The sequence below is a fragment of the Loa loa genome (assembly GCF_000183805.2).
Source record: "Loa loa unplaced genomic scaffold supercont3.45, whole genome shotgun sequence".
NCBI classification, from domain to species: domain Eukaryota; kingdom Metazoa; phylum Nematoda; class Chromadorea; order Rhabditida; family Onchocercidae; genus Loa; species Loa loa.
In genome coordinates this window covers 251,663-272,793 of record NW_018108225.1, presented here as the reverse complement: position 1 = coordinate 272,793, position 21,131 = coordinate 251,663, and the positions used below count along the sequence as shown (strand labels likewise).

Below are 21,131 nucleotides of genomic sequence, written 5' to 3'. Positions count from 1 at the left end.
ATCCAATATTACAGTTGAAGAAATGAGACCTGGCCGGACGTTTTGAAAATAAAGAAGGATTTATGAGAAAAAGAACTAATTTAAACTCAGAAAGATCAATTCAGATGAATAATGTGATAAAAAACAAACCTGCAAGATACCAAGTTTCATCTCCAGTTTGCCAAGTCCATCCTCAACCACGATTACTTCCAGACTTGCTTGAATATTTTCCGAGGCGAAAGTTATCATCTCTCTGGTAAACAATTCACAAATTATAATTTAGGATGAACTTTTCATCTTATTTCTCATCAATTAATCTAAGCTGAGATCACAGATCAACAATAAGACTAAAACCAAACAACCTGAGATACCGTTTACGCAAATATTTACCTGCAGGTGAAGTATCAAAAATATCTCCAAAAATATCCCATAGTTTCTTTAAAGAGATATTTTATTTCTGATCAAAATCAAAAAAAATTTAAAGAAACCTCGGGAAACTACCAATTATTTTCCTGAAGGTTTTGAGAAGACTTAGCAATTACTGTTTTCTCACTTGTTCTCTTCAACGTCGTGAAGAACTTGTAAAATTCGTGGATGTGCAAGTGAAGAAAGCTGTGAAACATCATATCGAATAAGATCAATTAAAGTCAGACGGTTACCACGTCCTAATCTCAGCGGTGCTTTGACATTGTCTTTGCGATTAAAAACAAATATCGTCGCATCCTAAAAGGAAATCCAAAAATCTTCGTTTATTTTGAGCCAGTATCTATCTAGAAGCTTTCTCTTGAAATTTGAAAAATCAATCAGTAATGCTACCATACTATACCAAAACTACATTAGCTATGTTATCTATGTTCTAAACGAGAACCTTGTCTCCAGTGATACTTTTCGCTGAATATAACTTCCAATAAGCAGCAACAGATTGTAGATTCAACTGATGATAGCAGTTATCAAGAGGTGTTGAAAATGCTGTAACCATACTCGTGATCGTAGGACTGGACTCAGTCGATGAGATTGTCGGAAATCGCTTCAATGTGTTAATGCTATGACGTAATTTCAAAATTTTTTTATCTGAATGATTTGCTTAATTTAGAACCACAATTCGATTCCAGCTCTGAACATCATTTTATGATTTAAATCCAAGTATTGAAAGTTCCGAAAAATGTCATGGAAAACAAAGAGCACTTTTTTTATCTCACTTATAATTAGACAGTAAAAAATAATAAATAATAAAAAAATTCAATCTTGCTAATCGGTCGAGGTTTTATGCGAAGAGTAAAAAGAAATGAAATTTTAAGAATCGAAAAGAAAAAATTAGATTCATTTTTGGAATGGAAAACAAAATGGAGAAATTATTCGACAGCTTGCCAACATGAAATAAAATCATCCCGAACTGATAGTGCCAAAATTTTCTTAAATATCCAAAATATTTGTCATAAAATGTTTAACTAGAAAATATAAAGCTATAAATCTAATCTAGAAGATATAAGGCGATATCATGAAGGCTTTTAATCCATACCAAACTTATGTTTAGCGTATATCCGACATTGTATGCCTTTATATGAAGCAGGACGATCAAATCTGCTAATATAAGAGACATTTCTTCCCATATTACACATAATAAGGCTGTATCTTACTGCATCGATTGTAAACATTGAATTCCTACTCGAATCACTCGATCAAAAATGACTATCGTGAGAAGAATGAATGAAAATTACCGAATTCAAAGTTATGCTCAAATAAAATTTCTATAATATCTGCTAAACAGGATGAAATCCTGGTAGTAAATTAAGGCAATGAAGGGGGTATAAGAAGTAGTGGAAATATCACAAAGACATTTCAGTACCTATCCGTGACTACACAATGAACCATGCGAGAAGCAGTCATACTTCCATGATAACCCTAGTAAAGCATACAAAAACTCCTCCACTGGTATATATATGTGGAAAAAAATCCTACACAATCATTTTTACAGTCAAGCAGATCACAACGTCATTTTCATATATTCGTCGTCATTGGACAACAGGCTATAATATTCCTTGCTTTCGATTGCGGTATACCCCAACTCGAGGAAGGACAAAATAATATCTCAACCATTACACAACCTGCTAACAAAACAACAAGGAATTTGTTAGTTGATCATATTGCTTGCTTTTGTATAACTCATTTATCACTGCTTATCAATTTACTGTACACTGTATATTTTTTTTGTTGTTGTTAACTAGTAATACTGTGAAAGAACAATATTACTTCCTGAATAAATCTATGTCGCTGATAACGAAATCAACAAATTAGCTTCTCCGACAAAATGAATCTCTGCAAGATACTACAATTATTCGTATTTTTCTGTTGTAAGAATGGAAAGAAGCCATACATTTTCCATGCAGAAAAATTCTTTTCCAATATCGACGGAAGTTTTATTATGAAAAAACAATGAATGAATGACTGTTTGAATTGGAGTGAAAAATTTGATGAATATATGAGATGCAAGAGTATTCCGAAGAAGGAAATTATTATTAATTGGTTGGACATAGAATTATTGATCGTTTTTCTTTCATCTGCCAGACGTCTTTGAAAGGAACCTCAATATAGAAAAACTAATGCTCTGTATTTACAGATGAGTTATGAGAGTTCTAATTTATTTTCTGAAAAACTCTTTCGATGTTTTCATCATCGGGATGAATTCAAATAAGCGATTAAATTGAAAATTCACACTATGTATGATTACATATTTGACTCCATCAAATATATAGTGCATATAAATAAAACATAAACCCAAATGAAAATCCCGACAGTACTGGGTAACTAATTGGTGTTGACAAAAGGATAAAACATCATTTATTTATCCAAAATGAAGAAAACCATTTAGATACCAAGTTGAAATTAATGAAATAGTGGAAGGCACTTTTTTTGTTTATAAAAAAGTGAAGTTCACTGGAAGAATTCCCATACTTTTTAAGATTTTAGAACCGAGTCATTAAATAACATCAAAGTTAGGCAACAACCTGAACATTCGGTGAGTACCTTTTTCGTTAATGGGCGCTTGCATAATGCACCGGGATGTTGTTGATGATGATGATAATGATGAAAATGGTATTTCTATGGGCAAGACTCAAAAGACGATAATAGCCGTATTACCGTTGATAATAAACCTAGAGGGAAGAAAAAAGATCTAAAATTACCATAAGATCTCGAAAATATTGAATTGAAAATTAGGGGAAGGGTAAATTCACTAGGCTATATTTGGACGTAAAAACTATGTGATTCTTTGGGAAAGGGGTCGAAGTGTCGAGAAAGAAACTGACTGATTTTCATTGACATGAGGGAATGTTATTGGAAGCAGAAATGAGTCGGTAATTGAATGCTTTAGCGAAATGATAGGTAACAGACATCCATCATAACATTTATTAGCTAATCTGAGACTTTCATAACATCGTCAGTTTTAGAAACTGAAATTAATATATCAGGAAAGTTTTGAATTCGTTCAGAACATACCCAAATATTGCAATTCGTTGATATCAAATAGAATAGCATGAGAGAGGAATAGGGCGAGGAGGAAAAGCAAAGAATCTCGGCGCTGTTGGTACAAATGAACGAAGCGCTATTGGTTATCATAAACAATAAAAATGAGATGAGTGGAATAATTTCAGAATAATGCAAACTTTTCGAAAGAAAAATCGAAAAAATAAAAGAAACCTGCATGAGTGGACGTTATCGTATGAAGAAGGTGGAAGTTGTCGATAGCGTTTCTCATTTACAACATATTCAATATATATGCATGGGAATAGTTTTGGAACGCAAATATTTAATTGACATGAGGGAATGTTAGTGGAAGCAGAAATGAGTCGGTAATTGAATACTTTAGCGAAATGATAGGTAACAGACATCCATCATAACATTTATTAGCTAATCTGAGACTTTCATAACATCGTTTCCACTAGTTCTTTAGCCGTCACTTTTACTGCTAACTTTCATTTTATCAGTGCTCTAACAGTAATCTGAAAAGAAATTTACTTGTTAGACAACAGTAAATTAAAAAAAAATCAAACGATTTACACAATTCAAAAATGCGATTTCACTGTATCATCGTAATTACTCCGACAGCCTAATTTCTGACAGTATTCAAAATCATATAAGCAATTATCACTAAGTTGATAATTGTGATTTCTTAAAGATGATACTTGTCTGTTTGGTTAATTTCATTCTCTTATTTGTTCTCTCCTATAACTGTATCTATTCCAATTCATTAATTTAATTTCTTCCTGTTTTTCCGCCAGCTATTTTTTCTTCGTATTAGATATTCTTTCACCGTTGTATATTGAACTCCCCTTATTTTTTTGTTTATTCCAAAAAGACTTCTTTTATTCCCTTTCCTTATTTATTCTGAAAATCAAGCAGCGATTTCTTCAAGGTGTATCATTCTGGAATGGAAACGCAATAAGTCTTTTTTTTTGAGCGCTGCTCTTCCCTCTACAAAAATTCCCAATACCATCATTCTGGCTCCATATTCTGATCATCAGCATTACCCAGAACGATTATTCTATTTTCACTGTTAACGAAATTACCCCCAACTTGTCGCCGAAATTCCGTAATGCTACCATCACATGGAACTCATGTTAATCCTGATGGAAATTGTGCCTCTTACATATCGTTCGATAAGTCTTGCCAAAATGTAAATTTCAATCAAGCTAAGCCAAATTGTTCCCGAGAAATATGACGTCAACCTGCCACAACCTAAGATCTATAAATTTCACAACTTTTCAAAATTCCCGCAACCTGATTGATAGCAAGGAGCATAAATGTTACACGAAGCAGGATGAAGGAAGAGAATGATAATGAGAAGAGAATCTAAATTTTTTCTTCTTTTTTTCGTTTTCTTGATCTTGAACATGACCTGAAATGCTCTACTCCAAATATCTTCCCATGCAATCAATTACAATGCAAGAAAAATGTTTTCTTTGAAAACTTTCTCTTCTAAGCACTTTAAAATAGTGCCAACATATCTCGTTGCTATCCCCTTCCCTCAGCACTTCCTAACAAAAATCATTAATCCATGTCATAGATCACTAACAAATCGTAACAGCTCAATCTTTACTAAATTAGACTAATGTCCAAATCATATATTAATTAGGGGATTTCATTCATAAATTTACTTCATAGTAACGTCCAAACAAAGATTTGAAAATAATAATTCATGAAAGAGAAATCAAACTGTTGTTCATTCTGCTAGAAATAAAACTATGACGATGAAACGGCTACAGAAAGATCGGTGTTAATAAATTTCGACATTTCTAGCTGTATACTGATCTAAAATTTATTCTTAACTTGTTTCAATATGTGAAAATATTCAACAAAACAACGAAAATGATAGTAAGAAAGAAACTGCTCCCACTAGACATCCTAAATATCTCAAAAAGTCTCAAAAAAAAATCCCACGTGTCTCAAGGAGTCTGATTAGACCATCCCATGTGTCCCAAGAAGCCTGATTAGGCCCATTCTACATGGCACAAAAATTAAATTCCAGCAGCTTTATTTTATCCTAACAAAATTCAATCACAACTGAAACTTCCGTTTCCCAAATGAATGCGACGAGTTAATTATGCAGCAGTAGATCCTATGATCCATTTTTGTCCAATGCAGATGACCTGTTGTCTTGCTATTAGCCACAAGTTTCAAAAAAATCAACGTTATTACGAATACGAACCTGAAATAACGTGCAGCTTGAGGTTTTCAGTTTGTAGTATGTATTATTGGCTGAGCGTGCCAACTTTTTAATGTTACTTATGCAAACAGTTTTTGCAGGAATGCACTTTTACTTCACAATTTTTACATAAATTCGATTGTAGTTATAAATTTTTCTGTTTAAACCTTTTCATAGTTCAATGGATTTGTGAAAACCTGTTTTTTGAATTAATAAAATGAATTACATGTCTTCTATGCTGCTCTTGAACATTTGCGGTTATGTGATACAAATTGAAACATCGAAAAATTGGCTTGCAAATGAAAAAGAATGTAAAATTAAAAAATTAGTGGTGTAATCAGACCAGTAATCCATTAATGCTGTCTAAAAATTCAACATCTTGTGGAACTTGAAGTTTTGAAGAAAAATATTTATCGAAAAATATTTATCTTTAAAAGCCTTTTTAGCCCTTTTTTTCTAAATGTATCAACACTAGAAAGATATGTCTTTTAGGCATTATTGTGTAGGCTAATTAAATATAACCTAATTGACGGATAAAAATAAAAGCCGTTCTCGTAAGAGAGCTCATAAAGCCAACAAGCTTCCATATGACTGAAACAGTATGTGGCGGCTTTGGTCTATTGATTAACTCGTTTCTTGACAAAGCCTATATCAATATAATGCTTCCCACTAATCTCGTTATTACCTCATTTCGCCTCACAAACAACAAGCCATAAAATCTTTTGTCTCATTTTTTATTGAAAAGGCTTTTCCTGAATTGTAGTTGTCACTACTGCGCTGCCGGCAGATGTTTTAGAATGAGGCTGATAATATCTGTTAGTCCCTAAACTAATGAATTTTTATTCCTACAGATCTGTGCTGTCTTAGAGCAAAAATAATGAAAGCGAAAAATTTCAATCAGTAATTTGAAAGAACTTAGAAGAGAGAGGGAGAAAGAGAGAGAGAGGAAGAGAGAGGACAGATTACATGACGATACATGAAAGCACATCGAGGAATCTGAAATTCACTGAGTGATTCCGTTAAATATCACAGACTATTCCGGAAAACTTATTGAAACAATTGGAACTTTTTGAAATAAATTCAAATATTTCTTAATTAATACCTCAGTTCGAAGTGCTCTAGAGAATTACAACTATAAGCAGCGAAAATAGGTGAAGGAATAAAAATTAAAAGATAAGTTTAACTTAAGAACGAAGCATTCAGAAGTGAAAAAAGTATTGGAAGGGAACATTATTGCCAAGTAGAAAATGAATTGTTTTGAGAAAAACAAAAGCTTCTTTAGGCATAGATCCCAATGAGAGTACAAGCGTACCGTACCCGACAATGATTTTCCAGCTCTCTAAATATTTTTCATCTATTTCAAACCTGCGAAATAGAAATATTTTGATTAAAAAACTTTTTCAAGTAAAAGAAATCTTGACCTGATCTACTTTTTTATTTACTTTGACAATTTTTTAGAAGACAAGCAATAAAGCATAAATGCTTTTAACAGCCAAAGAAAACAGTATGAGAAATGGCATAGGTATTAATGTGCGCCATTTAACTTCGTAAACAACATTAGTCATCCTCATTTGAAAAAGAAAGTGAACTCCTTTCGAAAATTCTGGAATAGCAAAAATCTATACATAAGCATTTACTTACCCATATACATACATGGATATACATATACATATATAAAGTGTATAATATATATTATTAGTGAGAGGCAATCTTGAGATTCAAGAACATGTGGATTTCAAGTTGGCTATTAAAAATCAATAAGATAAACTTTAGAAAAAAGTTTAATAAGAGCTTTCTAGTTGACTGTGGCAGTAATTCAAGAGGTGTGGGAAATTAAAAGAAAAAGATGAAATTAGTGATACTGAAAATATTTTCATCAACTAGTTCGGTCTTTTGCAACTTTTCTTCCTTACATTTTATCTTTCTTAACATCCAATCGATAAAGATATACGATGTGACTATTTGTGAGATGAATTCCTAAATGGCAGTATAAAACACACGGTTACCGTTATCATTACAATTACCGTATAATCATTTCTACTTCTATGCAGAAGGTAACAATTTTGATAATTGTCGTATTCAGCATTGTCTAAACTTTTAATTTAAAAGCATTTGTTGCTATTCATTAGGCTTCTGTGTCTTTTTCTCTAATGAAGCATGCCAACAGATATCGCCTTCTACACATTCTCTAAAGTTTACCTTGCATAAACAGTAGTGACATGAGAAGGCGATATCTTAAAAGAGAAGTAGAAGGTTGAAAAATTGAAACAAATGGATTAAAGCCATAGCTACTCGAAGAATACACGTCTTGAGAACACAAGCTAAATGAATGGAGCTGGATGGAATGGATAGGATGATAGCTGGCGGATACGATAATAGCTCTATTTGTTGCTTAATTTCAATGTTGCATGGCTTGTGATTGTAAACATCTGTTGGTAATGTATTCACCATATTTGTAGGAATGTAACCGATCCTAACAAAAAAAAAAAAAAAAAAAGATATAAGCATTACCGAAACGTAGGAAAGGAATCTGAATTGAATAAAAGTTGTAGCATTCCAGAAAGGTCATTGAAGTTAGATGATTAAACATGGTGATCAGACCTTTTTCTTAGAAAAATGCTTAGTAAAGAAGTGAGAAGAGCTGGCGAATATTGCTAATAATCCTTAAATTCTGGTAAAATAGAAAGAAGGCATCTAAATCGGTGCAAATATGGAACAGTAATCCTAAACGAAGAAAGGCCTTGCATTTATGGTTTCTTGTCCTGCCAAGTGCATTTAATAAATTCGATAGAACAGAATTGGAATAGCGATTTTAATTCAGACAGGAGTGCTTCTTTCCTATACCCAATGGAAGTGCAATGTCAATAGAACGGAATCCAGAGTGTACATTTTCCATGAAAGTTCAGAATGTCATTTTGAAAATATTAAAATCCACCTCCTTCCCATTTTTATTCGCAGGGATGTAAACCAAAAAAAAAGCAAAGGATATATACAATACTTCAAATCTGAAAACTAAATGAAACTTCTCAAAGTGCAGTTAGCGTTTGCTATTTTGCATATGAAAATGTGAAAATTTTAAAGGCAAGCAGTTATGAAGGGAAAGCTTTCTCTCTCTCTTCCTTTTGATGGAGAGGAAGGATATTGAAATCAGAAATATGTGATTAACAATGGGACATTTCTTATTCACGCTCTTAATTATGTGCAGTTACTTGATGCATCGCTTCTTCCCTTTTATCATAATATTAAATTTCTAAGCTTCTTTCTTTCAAGTGGATTTCTCTCTCAATAATTTCAATTATCTAAGTCTGAGTTTATGTATCACTGCCATTTTAATTTAATGGTAAAATTCTGCATAACATGTATGATTATTTATTTCAAATAAGAAATATTCGTTCTTTATTCATTCCAGTTCTCTATCGATTTCAGGAAAAAATATTGCAGTTTTTATCATAGCACAGTATAATGAGTAATGAGATGCAGAAGTTCTCAAACTTTGTTATTATTAATTGAAAGGAGGAAGAGAACAACCCGAAGATATCACTTTTCATCAGAGCTGTGATCAAAATTGAACGTTCAGTAAAAAAATGAGTTAATTTATAATGATTCTGAAGATGTAATATATAAAATGTTTTCTGAAGATGAAAATAGCTTTTTCCCAGACATGATAAAATTTATTATGGGTCAGAATCAAAGATTATCAGTTAATAAATACCGTATCATAGGGTCTTCCGAAATCTTCACCTAATAACGTTGAAAGATCATAGGCTTTCCAATCTTCCGCATACTATTGAGGCATCTGTTGCAATGTGATTAAAAATCAAATCTTGAAATTGAAAAAAAAAAGATTGCTCGAGCAGTTTATCTGTAGACAAATAATTTCAACACTCTTCTCTAATATGTAAGGCAACTAAACTCAAATGCAGTTATCAGCAATTGATTTCTTCTTGGCCTGTTCTGTGTTTCTGGCATGTTTCCTATGTGCATAGTGGTCAAATGTTTTTGACATATGAAAAATTATAGATAAAATCATTGCCCACATTATTTTAGCAATCAGCCAATTTCAGAAAACGTAGTTCATTATATGAGATAAAGTATAACCAGCAAAACACTAATGTACACAAATTTCATGAAGGATAAGAATGATCTTTTGAATGTCTTAAAAAATTATTGATTCTTTTTCTATGTCGAAAGTTGTTCTACTGTTCAATTTCAAACTTTAATATTACGATAGTCGTCACCATTGAGTTCAAAAATTTTCATAACCAAAGTATGTAGTTGTTGCTCATTCGTAATGATAGGAAAAATGAGACTGATTCTAAAGATGCATTTGTTTAACTCAATATGATTTCATCAGTCTTATTCCTTCGGCATTAACTTTTATTCGCATCCAACATTTTCTCCAGGAACTTATAATTATAAGGTAAAAAATTAGTCAAGAACAAAACGAAAATTTTTTTAGTCTCCACAAATATATATAAACAAAGTCATGAGAGCGCTAATAGTCCTGAAAGCGGTAATGATCTCACTTCCTTCAATATCAGATGAATTTTCAACTTTCCATTGCATTACATCTCCTCCTCACACCATTATCATGTGAAGCAATAATTCCTGCTGTTGCGAGGCTAGCATTTCTCAAAATCCGGTTTGGTCGCAAAAACTCGACCAATGCGCTTAATTCACGATTAATATCGGCCAGTTGATACTCCATAGCGGTCATTCTTAGCGATAACCCTTCTTGATTACTCTGAACATCGTGCACCAGTTCATATGTACTTGATGTAGTCTGAAATATGCGGAATTAATATATATAACTTCAGCTGCATAAACTTTTCCAAAGAACCAGTTTGTTTAAACAAAATCAGTGTGTTCTATTTAAAGAAGTAATTTCAAGTTGCAGGTGCAGCTTAGAATTTATGATTATAAGTTGTAGATTTAAACCGTTTACTTTTATTTAAATCAATAAAAGCAATAAGCCTGAATAAATCAGTAATACGTCTGAATAATAATAATCAACGCAAACCTTTGCGACATCACCTAGAGAAACCGAATTTTCAGCCAACTTTCTTTGATCCCGTTTCACTTTTCGTAATCTGAAATTTAAATCAAATTTCCGATTGCTTCGTCAACAATTCCTAGATTTTCTCAAAAAAAAACCTCTAAATTCAAAAGAAATAGGGGAAATGAAATTATAAATGGCTGACGCATAAATGGCAACTAGAAATTTGCGCTGATGCATACGAATTTTCGCTGGTTCAATTCTATCCGCCAGACATCGATGTTTATAAATTAGCCACGTTTCACGTAACACGTTTGCTGCCGTATGTTTCAACTAAAATTCTAAAGATTGGTATTATATTAACGAGAATGCAGAAGAAATCTTTAGCAAGCTATACACCGCTTGAAGTTAGAAATATCGATTAGACCCGTCGTAACTGAAAAGTTTTTTCGAAAAAAAAAAAAAATAGGATGGTAAAGAGAATCGATTACTTGTTTGGTAAGTTGAGTGTCCATCATGAAATTATGCACATGCTTTTCGGCACGAGTTAATTCAAGTTTTCGAGCTATTACCGCCACCACCATTGATGATGTGCACGTACCCTGTATAAGTGATTCCCCCACTTTAATCTTGTGTAAAGTCTTAAATCGGAATTCATTCGCAGATCAATTTGAGTTGAAACCAAGAAGAAAAGGATGTTTTCAATTTCAGAAAACAATCAACAGATTAACATTGTCCAAAGCTTTCTTGTTTTTATTCAGCCAGAAACAAATCATTTATATTCATGCAAAAAGAAAAAAAAATTGGGACATACCAAAATACCAGTAATAACGGCCATCGCACGCCCGCAATATGTATTTGGTACAATGTCACCTGCAAATTTTTAAAAATTTGAGAGCGTTTTGTTACGCAGCCATGTCAAGGACATAGTATTTATCCTTCATTTCATAATGATCATAATCATAACACAACCACAGCACCATTATTATTGTAATCCGATTGGTGCAAACTTACCGTAACCAACGGAAAGAAAAGTTATTGCAATTAGCCACAAAGAATTAAGATAGTCTTGGTGCTTCTGCGCATGAATGTTAATCGAATCAGTGACATGATGCCTAAAAAAATTCTGCCAAATTGAATTCGACTTCGAAATTTCATCCTTTTAACGATATTTCAAACAAATTCCATTGTGTTAACTGTTTCAAATTCTTAGCGGAACAAACAAATAATTCAAAATTATTATGCAAAATATATCACAATAAAGCTTGCTTCCACCTAATATCCTAATTGGAGATCTATTCTCTAATTAGAGAATAGAAGTTAATCTCGGTTGAAGAAGTGAAACATTCAGACAACGAAAGATTTTTATGGAAAGGATAAACAGACAAAGAGAGAGAAGAAAATATTTGTTTCATATTGAAATTTAACCATAAAAAGAGCAAACCTTTCACACAACCTCAGAATCCATCCGGCAATTACCCACAAAGATGCGGTGAATATCATAAGTACAGTACCTTTAAGGAATTGATCATGGATTACAGTAAAACAGTAGACAGACAGTAACTCAACAATAAAAAGTATTTGGCAAGAACAGAAATCAGTGTTCTCAATGTTCAATCACTTTCCGTCAAACCGTCTTTTCTATCAAATTTTTAATATGGAAGAAAAAAAACATTTGAATGAATGTACCGGGACATAATGTCATTAGGGTCTTCAAAATAAACCGTGCGTTAAAATTAACTCTATTAAGACCAGCAATGCTCCTTGAGGATGCATCGGTGAACAATCTAAGAATAAAAAACGCTGAAATTTGGTTATTTATTTTTTAATCGATTACCATTTATTCGTGTATTTAAATTTTAATCATATATGCATTTATAATAATTTTTTTCATTTTTAAACATCAGAAATTAGCCTTTAAAACTGTGCTTAAAGTTAGTTAAAAATTGTGAAATAATAATTAAAAATTGCACCGGCTATGTAACAGCATGACACGACACAACCAATATAATCGAAAAAACATTGGAATTGATAAGAGAACATCAAGTGGTAACTCTGTTGTTTTCATCTGAAATTTAATTTGTTAGATGAGAGAAGCAATATGCAAAATCTTCCCAACTTTATCCCTTAATTCTGATCAGTTTTGTGAGATGCAAAGAATACAAGCCTCTTTAAAGCAGAGGTTATAATATGCTTAAATTGTAATATTTAAAAATCAGATATGTTTCCTCCCGTTCTTCCAAGCAAAGCTGTCTTATTAAGCGTTAAATGATACCATAAACAAACTTCTGAACAGAAATCATAGCTACCATTTCCAATACAGAAACCATTTGAATTATAGTATCTCTAAGTAAAGATAAATCAATTTAACTCATACTGTTTGTTCAACAAGACACCTACCGTCTCCCCACTTAATGTTGTCCAGTAAAAATTGATATCAATAGGAAGTGGACAAATTGCGCACACCATTACTTCAAGTGCAATTTGTAAACTGCGTTGCCATGTAAGGGCTATTCGCCAATCTTCTGCGTTGTTTGCATTCATAAATAACTGTAAAATAGGATGAAATTTCGAAGCGCAGATGTGACTGCAAAATGATTTTGAGTGATTTCTCTCAGTTACATTGTTGTTATGAACATTAACAACAGAAGCGTCTCAAATGAATAATTTTAATTATTTAAAATATGCAGGACAGATACAGATGTTTCGAGGGAAAAAATCTCAAAATAAAACGCTTATTTCGTGACATATCGGGAGAAAATAATACATTGATGCCTTTCTGAGATTACGGATGTTTAATTTATGACATTCCACTCGGCTTCTTATCTAACCAGGTAACAAAACTTACCTGTACTTCATGTACATGAAATTTGATAACAAGTGCCACCAAAACAATTGTACTTAGCAATATTAAACTTTTCAAAATCGTACTTGTATATGATCCCTGAAATGGAAATAAATTTGGAGTGAAAAAATTTAACAAATTAAAACTTCGAACAGACAAACTGTTTTCACAGCATTCCAAAAATTGCAATAAATTCATCACATCAAACAGTTTTGAAACATTGAAGTGGTAAAATCAAAATTTACTTTTTGATAAATTTTAGCTGCATTCATTTCACTGTCGACAATCATTAAGCCTGAAATTTGATTAAAATAAATTTTTAAATCTTTTAAATCCCAAAGACACATAAAAACCAAGTAAGCGCACCAATTCCAATTGCTGCAAAAAACAAAGCACAATCGCTGGTAACCCGTCGTACGTGAAACAATAATTGACGTCTAATTAGTCGACCACTACTGGAATGAAAGCAATTTTTTCTTAATTATTGTTTTAACGATGACCTATGATAACCGTTATGTTAATGAAAAACATTAATATGAAATAATTCTGATTAGAAGAATAAATTTGTACATTTAACAATTCATTTTCCGTAATAATAAGCTCATTTAATATTAATATCAATTTATTCAGTTCTGATTCGATTTCAAAAAGATTACAAATATTTGGAAAAATACCTCGTTTCTTTTTTCCTCATTAGTGGACTTTCCGAATCATCGTTTGCTGTTCGTTGGCCTTCCAAATCTTCGCTAAGCAAAAGCGATAACGATTTCTTCGAGTCTTGTTCTCCTAAAGAAATGGTTTCAATACTATATTTAAATTTATTTATCCATACTTTACTGTCTGATCTTATTTGTTTAAAAATATGAATAAAACGAATACCAAAACAGAATATCAAAATCGGTTTAAAAACCGAATTTCCAATTAATTAGAATAAGTCAAGACCAGAAAAAAATGATCCAACTTTGTATGAAAGTTATTAATGTGCTTAAAAGGTATAAAAAAGAGAATAGTTAAGCTTTTCTGAAAATTATCAGTTATCAGTGTACAGCTTCTCATCTTCTCCAAAGAGTCCCGCTTCAGTTCATTGTATTTGAATTAAAATTTCAAGGTAATATACATTTATAAATAAGTATGAAAAACTTAGCTTTCATAGCTTTTTTTAACTGTGTGTCAAATATAAAAAGATTTAAAGCACAAATACTTCCTTCGTTCTTTCTCCAATCTTATCCCATATTAATTATAATAATCATAAAAGACTTTGCAATTAGCAATTAGCAAAATTTATGCAAACCAAATTTTTGACAATTAATATTTCAAGCATATTCGTTTCATACCATAGGTTCATGAGATCTGATCAATTTTATTAATTTATAGTGTAAAATGAGCTTTTCCGGAAGATAGTTCATTGCTCCCACTAACGATGTGATAAAACTGATAGGTGTCGAAATCGAATCGGAAGCGATCACTATGTCATTTCGAACTTACGATAGCACGAAGGCGAATTTAATAGCGTTTTCTCGGTTAAAAATAATCCTATGCACAATTAAAGCTGCACCCTTAGTTTTATCATCAAATTTAATTAAATATGGCCAAATATAAATTGCACTCACACAATATAGCATGCAAAATATGGATCTTTCTCAAAGTTTGAACTTTCCGAAAATGCCATATCGATGAACTTAGTAAGTACCGATTCTTTGGGACGAATAAGTTCCTTCTTTTCTTTTTCAATTTGCATTCCGGAATAAACTCAATAAAATTTTAAATTTCGAAGAATATTTTGGTCTATTGCTTCGAACTGAACACATTTTTAAACTTACGGGGATATTTCAACGGATCAATCGCCTTCTTTAGAATCATTTCATTCCAGAATTGCACCACAAGTAGTTGTCATGGTTGTTATCCACTGGAAAATATATTTTCCTTCGTGATCCACGAATGGCATTCAACAATTTGCTAGCAATTTCCGAAATATTTTATATCTGGCCATTGCTAATCTCTGATTTCAAAATTTTGTTATCGAAGTCAAAGACACCTCAAAGATGGAGCTAAGTTTCTTAGATATCACGAAACAGAGGAACTATTCGATTTTTCTTGATCATTCATCGCTTATATTACAGCACTCCTCGAATCAAGGGAGATGACGGTAGTGAAGTTTGACAGGAAAAGGTGTCATCCTCATGACCCTTTCTGTGGTGACTAAGCATTTTTTGTGGAGGAAAATGTTCTCAAGAAAGGTTCAAATTTGCACTGTAATAGAATAACATCACGCCAGCAGAAAAAATGCTTTGTTTTGACAGTTATGATAAACAATGGGCCAATTAATGCTTTTCAATGCCACGCCAAAATTTCAAAAAAAATTTAAATTGAAAAAAAATAGAATTTTCGTTTTCTTAAATAGAATAGAATTTTAATGGAATTCTAAAATACTCATTACAACCAAAAGAAGTGCGTTTTTGCTCTCGACGAGCGTTAACTTTTGAATTTGTTCATCAAATTTAAGCTATAATTGAGGATAATCCAATCATATTGGATGATACTATACCCATCAACTTCCAATTTCAAAGAAATCAATGAACCTGGAAAACCCAGACTATACCCATCAACTTCCAATTTCAAAGAAATCAATGAACCTGGAAAACCCAGACTATACCCATTAACTTCCAATTTCAAAGAAATCAATGAACCTGGAAAACCCAGACTATACCCATCAACTTCCAATTTCAAAGAAATCAATGAACCTGGAAAACCCAGACTTTCTTCGGCTTTTCGTGAACCACTTTTATCAATTGTTCTTCAACAGTTCTCTTCGTTTACTCGATAAAATTAAGTAGACAAAAAAAATAATAAGAAAATTTCATCCTAAATGAAAAAAGGAAGACCAGGCTGAACTGTACTTTACATTGATTGATTTTTTAGAAAAAATGGAAATATGGAAAATCGAAATGAATGAATTTTAATTAGCTAATAAGAAATAGTAAGAGACGACATATACTGCAAAATAAACTGGATGGGATGACTTTCCCATTCAAGATAATCCGTTCAAAAATGCCTTTGTGTGGCACTAGGCGTATTATACGAGATTCATTGGAACTTTTTGAAGCACGCAATAATTGAAGATTCAGAATCGAAAACCGATCGATATTATAAAGCATCAATGTTTCACATCATTGAGAAATGCTTGGTGGGATTTTTTACATTATTTATCACGACTTAACATAATATCCATTAGCATGAATTGGGAAACAATTCTTTTTTTTATTAAGAATAAATTAACTTAAGAAAAACTTTGAATGAAATTTTGTTGCTGCTTTTCGTAAAAACTAAAGCTATGCTATTTATGAATATGGCTATAGTGGTTGTCAAGAACAAGTAATGGGAAAACAGAAGTTTTCTAATTGTCTGTAATGAAATTTTGCACGAGAGATGGTAGATGAGTTAAAAAAGTAAAATTTTATTGCTAAAAAATAAGCATGAAAATGTTAAAGGGACTTGTTGTAAGGTTTACTGCAAAAGAGGAAAAACTTCGGGAACAGATTAATGTTCCTTTTTTTCAGTATGCTTTTAAAGGGATTTTGCTATCCTAATGGAAATGTTATATTGTAATTGATACCATTCAAATTCCATTTTCGCCTCTTTTCCAACTTTTTTATCATTTTTTCTTCACAAAATATACTCAACTTCTTGCTCAATTCCATTCTGACCAATTTTTTGAGAAAGTCAAGCGGATCAATCATTAATTAAGATTTTCGAAACCACTATTACATCAACTTTTTAGATAAAAACATCAGTTGTGAAATGCAGAAATGTGATTTCCGGATGGGAACACCCAAATAATTTAGCCTGAATTGCTAATAACAATAGATGAACAGTGGATCAAGTGCGCCTATCATTCATTTTTTTTGCGAAGAAAAAATGAAATCAAAATATACAAAATCAAAATATTTGTAAATTCAAAAAATTTTGAAAACGTGACTTTTCACGACGACGTTATGGGTGGTTGAATTTACAACAATTTTTCAAGTCATTTGAAAACTCTAGCTTGAAGATGGAAATGACAAAAAGTTAAATTTTACACTAATTTAAATGTGTATAAAAAAATGTCGTAAAAAAAGTGAAGGATGAAAATTTCATTTTCATCACTTCTTGATGCTTACAACATCAAGTAACTAACTATATCTCAGTAAAGAGGTAAACCTACCCATCTTTTCATCTCTTCAACCATATTAATATTAAATCTAAATATACGTGGAAATACTTGGTTGGAGGAAACTACTTCATACTGAAAAAGTTGTAATATGCGAACAAATAATTTCCAAATTCCAACTTCGCAGTCGTCCCTACTTTCTTCTTTATTTCTGTGGAAACTACGAAGGTTTTGGGTGATAAATTTCCTTAGGTCTTAAAAGACTCTTCAACTTTGCTTATTTTTGTTAGGCAGCAAAAAAGTATCAATAATTTCAATCTTCAAAAAGAAAAAAATAATAGAAGAAAGGATCTAGTTTATATATTTCATGCAGGTCGGAAATCACTTCTTTCTTACTCTCCCTCCACTGTCACTATTACCTGCTAAGGTAATTGACAATAGGACACTTCCACTTCTAGGCAATAAGTTTTCTTTTATTTAATTTCTCAACTTCACTATCTTTGTTTAGTATAAATTAATGTTTGCTCTTTGAAATTATATTTTTGACAATTCTGACAACGCATACATGTGGATGAACATGAGATAACAAATTTGCATGCCGAAAGAAATTTATAAAAGGAAAAAAAAAGGAACAGTTTGCTTAGAATCTGATTTGAATATACATATGCAAAATAGGTCAATCATACAATTTTTTCCATTTTTTACAAACTTTATAAGAAAAAATAGAAAAGAAGGAAGTCTATGGAGAGATTAGTTGCATTGGTTACAAAAGAATGATTTGTAAAATATGGTCAAAAATGGGAGGAGAATCGTTCATAGAAATTTTCTCACCTTTTGGTAAATCAAAAAAAATGATTGGGAAGATTCAGAGATGATTGATCAAATTTAAGCCTACAGTAGTTCATGTTATCCGGTGACTTTTGTCCCATTTGTGCTTCAGTGATCCAACCAATACAATTTGCGTGTTTTTTTTTTGTGAAATAACTTGGAAGAAATGTAATAACATTGATATACTCTGAAAGGTTTAACTGAGCATTGTAAAATCGTAGATATAAAATATCCTATAATTTACATTATGCTTAATGACAAAATTGCATCCATGCATGCATTGCATGCAATTTGTTCATCCTTCGAGAACAAACACACATGAATGCACATTTTTTCTTTCCTTCCTTAAGCATCCGAGTTATATGCATGCAGAAAGATGTCAAGTTTAAATAGTATCTCTAAAATTCCAAAAGGCGTTTTCCAATCGACTAAAACAAGAACATATGTTCACAGTAATCTTCCTGTTCCGATTTTCATATGAATTTAACAATACTCTTCGAAGTATGTAACTTTCCTTCAAAATAGATCATCTTCAGGATGTAAAAGTGTAGCTCGAAGTATAGCATCCTGAGAATGTTTAAATATAATAATCCTATAATATAATAATCCTTGTGGACGTTGATGATTTGCTTCTCAGCAATTTTATCAAAATGTATAAGTTTCATTTTCTTATATAAATTGGTAGAAGGAATTGAAAATGAATCATTTTGTAATTTCAGTTCAACAGCAAATTGGATTTTCTCAAGGGTTGAGTGAAATAGACACGAAAAGAATGCAAGAGTTATTTAATTATTCCCGATCAATTATGCAAAAAGCCGCGATTGAGATTTCAAATCGGAATTTAAATGATAAGGCACTGGTAGCAGATGGGAAGCTACACTTTAAAAAGTCCTTTAATTGGATGAATTGATAAGTCCTCTAAAGGTTAAAACCAACAACATGGATAGAAAAAAAACTTCAGCAAAACAAATAATTATATGAGGTTGAATTTTAAGAATATTGGAATTCAATAATAAAAATAAATGGTGCAGTAGAAGGAAAAGTGTATTTTTGTAGGTACTCTAATTACTACAACTAGTAATCAGGTCGAAGATCAAATGTCTTTTACAATATTTAATGAATTATTTATTTGCAGATATCAAAAGTGAAAAAAGAAAAGAAAAGAAAAATTAACTTTCAGCGTTGGTTGTTGGCGCATCGAATAATCGAGTTGTGCTGCTTTCTTTCCGGTTGACATTTTCCAGTACATAATGTGAGCCAATTTTATGAAGTTTCTTTGGACTAATACTACTGGAAAGATACTGCGAGGAAGCACTTCTTCCAGATTTTATTGGTGTAGTAGGTGATAATGGATCAGGCGCACTTGTTAGGCTTGTTAGCAAAGCTTTGAAAGGTGCAATCGCTCCATTAACGCGCATCAAATTCATCGAAATCTATAACTTGACACTGTTTAACTTAAGCATGACTTGACATGATTGGTATAAATACCGTAAAAGAAATTGGGCCATTAAAAGCAAGAATAACTGAAAATTAAAATTAAAGAGTGAGTTCCTACCTTGTGTTTAAAAATGATGAATTTTTGGAGAAAAAAAAGCAATTTAAACGATTATAATGAGTTTAAGGATAACACTAATGCATTGAACTTGTATCCATCTCTCTTTTATGAACTTTTTGTCTTAAACAAATTTGGATCTGCGGGCGATGTTTTCTTGGTTTCGGCGAACTTCACTTCAAGGGATTAAAACAGGAATTATCAAACTAACCTTTGCTAAACCTTTCTAAAATAATCTCTGGTTTGATGAAAAAAATGACAAGAGAAAATTTCGAAAAATTAAATTCCATAATATCTAACCTGTCCAACATCACTTGAATCTAATGAGGACTGTGGTGATCGTCCTCCAAGACCTGGTGTACGTACATTACCTTTGCCAAAGGCAGCTGAGCATCCTGAAATTATTTCAATGTTCTCGCAGTCTATGAATTAACCACAAAGAAGTAATCATATACATCTATTTCCCATCAAGTTACTCAAGAATTTTCAAGATACCTTCACTATATTTCAATAACTTTGCTTACAGTAAAAAAAAATTCGAAGAATCAACGTGATTGAAACGTTTTAACTCAAACAATTTTAATCAAATACAGCTAATTAGTCATAAATGGAACGATTACCGGGAGAATTCGTTATCCCACTGCAACCGGAGGAAAATGCATAATTTCGAGCCACACCGCTGGAAAATGCCGGACGTCGTTTCATTGAAAACCCTCTCTGCAAGAATTGGCGAAAAACAAATCAATTCTTCATAAAACTTCGCATGCAATCTAGAAACTTCAAATAAAAAAATTAATAAATAAAAAGATTGCTATGATCTGATCATATTCCGATCTTGATGAATACGTTAATGACACATCCCATCCACCAAATACCCTACTTTTCAAGTTTTATTGTATTTCGGCTCTTCCTTACTGTTTGTTTAATTTCAATCAAATAAGAAGATTGGTTTTTTTCTTTTTGTTATTCTCTTTCCTGAAACTAATTAACAGGCAGTAGTAAGAAAATTTTTTCAGATGACAAATAAAATACTTTTTAGACAAGAATTTTTACCTATGTTACAATCACTTTTTTCGTCTCTAC

The 21,131-nt window shown here is 31.9% G+C and overlaps 3 protein-coding genes across 3 annotated transcripts in view; all 3 read right to left on the bottom strand.

Annotated features, from left to right (window-relative positions):
• The window catches only part of LOAG_17154 (SCY1 protein kinase), a gene marked incomplete at its 3' end in the record, with an annotated part of 12,568 nt that extends 8,746 nt beyond the window's left edge, over positions 1-3,822 (bottom strand). The window contains exons 1-3 of the mRNA XM_020449813.1: positions 3,676-3,822; positions 848-1,006; positions 533-702 (exon numbers count right to left, since the gene is read on the bottom strand). Coding sequence (XP_020306611.1) covers positions 533-702; positions 848-1,006; positions 3,676-3,681 — 335 coding nt within the window. The 5' untranslated portion in view covers positions 3,682-3,822. The remainder of the gene's footprint in view (positions 1-532; positions 703-847; positions 1,007-3,675) is intronic.
• A 1,395-nt stretch (positions 3,823-5,217) lies between these two features.
• Positions 5,218-8,626, bottom strand: LOAG_05283 (hypothetical protein; the record flags this gene model as incomplete). The annotated part of the gene is made up of 5 exons (XM_003140820.1): positions 5,218-5,286; positions 6,949-7,045; positions 7,705-7,769; positions 7,973-8,153; positions 8,616-8,626. 5 exons carry the CDS (start codon positions 8,624-8,626, stop codon positions 5,218-5,220), a joined length of 423 nt encoding a protein of 140 aa, XP_003140868.1.
• Positions 8,627-10,045: 1,419 nt separating this feature from the next.
• Positions 10,046-21,131, bottom strand: part of LOAG_17153 (small conductance calcium-activated potassium channel protein) — a 13,716-nt gene continuing 2,630 nt past the window's right edge. Inside the window, exons 2-18 of the mRNA XM_020449812.1 lie at positions 20,669-20,765; positions 20,349-20,443; positions 19,671-19,929; positions 14,196-14,307; positions 13,888-13,976; positions 13,767-13,816; positions 13,525-13,620; positions 13,077-13,226; positions 12,650-12,744; positions 12,366-12,463; positions 12,121-12,190; positions 11,691-11,791; positions 11,491-11,549; positions 11,168-11,278; positions 10,882-11,009; positions 10,701-10,770; positions 10,046-10,463 (exon numbers count right to left, since the gene is read on the bottom strand). Of these exons, the coding sequence (XP_020306610.1) occupies positions 10,230-10,463; positions 10,701-10,770; positions 10,882-11,009; positions 11,168-11,278; positions 11,491-11,549; positions 11,691-11,791; positions 12,121-12,190; positions 12,366-12,463; positions 12,650-12,744; positions 13,077-13,226; positions 13,525-13,620; positions 13,767-13,816; positions 13,888-13,976; positions 14,196-14,307; positions 19,671-19,929; positions 20,349-20,443; positions 20,669-20,753 (1,902 nt within the window). The 5' untranslated portion in view covers positions 20,754-20,765 and the 3' untranslated portion in view covers positions 10,046-10,229. The remainder of the gene's footprint in view (positions 10,464-10,700; positions 10,771-10,881; positions 11,010-11,167; positions 11,279-11,490; positions 11,550-11,690; positions 11,792-12,120; positions 12,191-12,365; positions 12,464-12,649; positions 12,745-13,076; positions 13,227-13,524; positions 13,621-13,766; positions 13,817-13,887; positions 13,977-14,195; positions 14,308-19,670; positions 19,930-20,348; positions 20,444-20,668; positions 20,766-21,131) is intronic.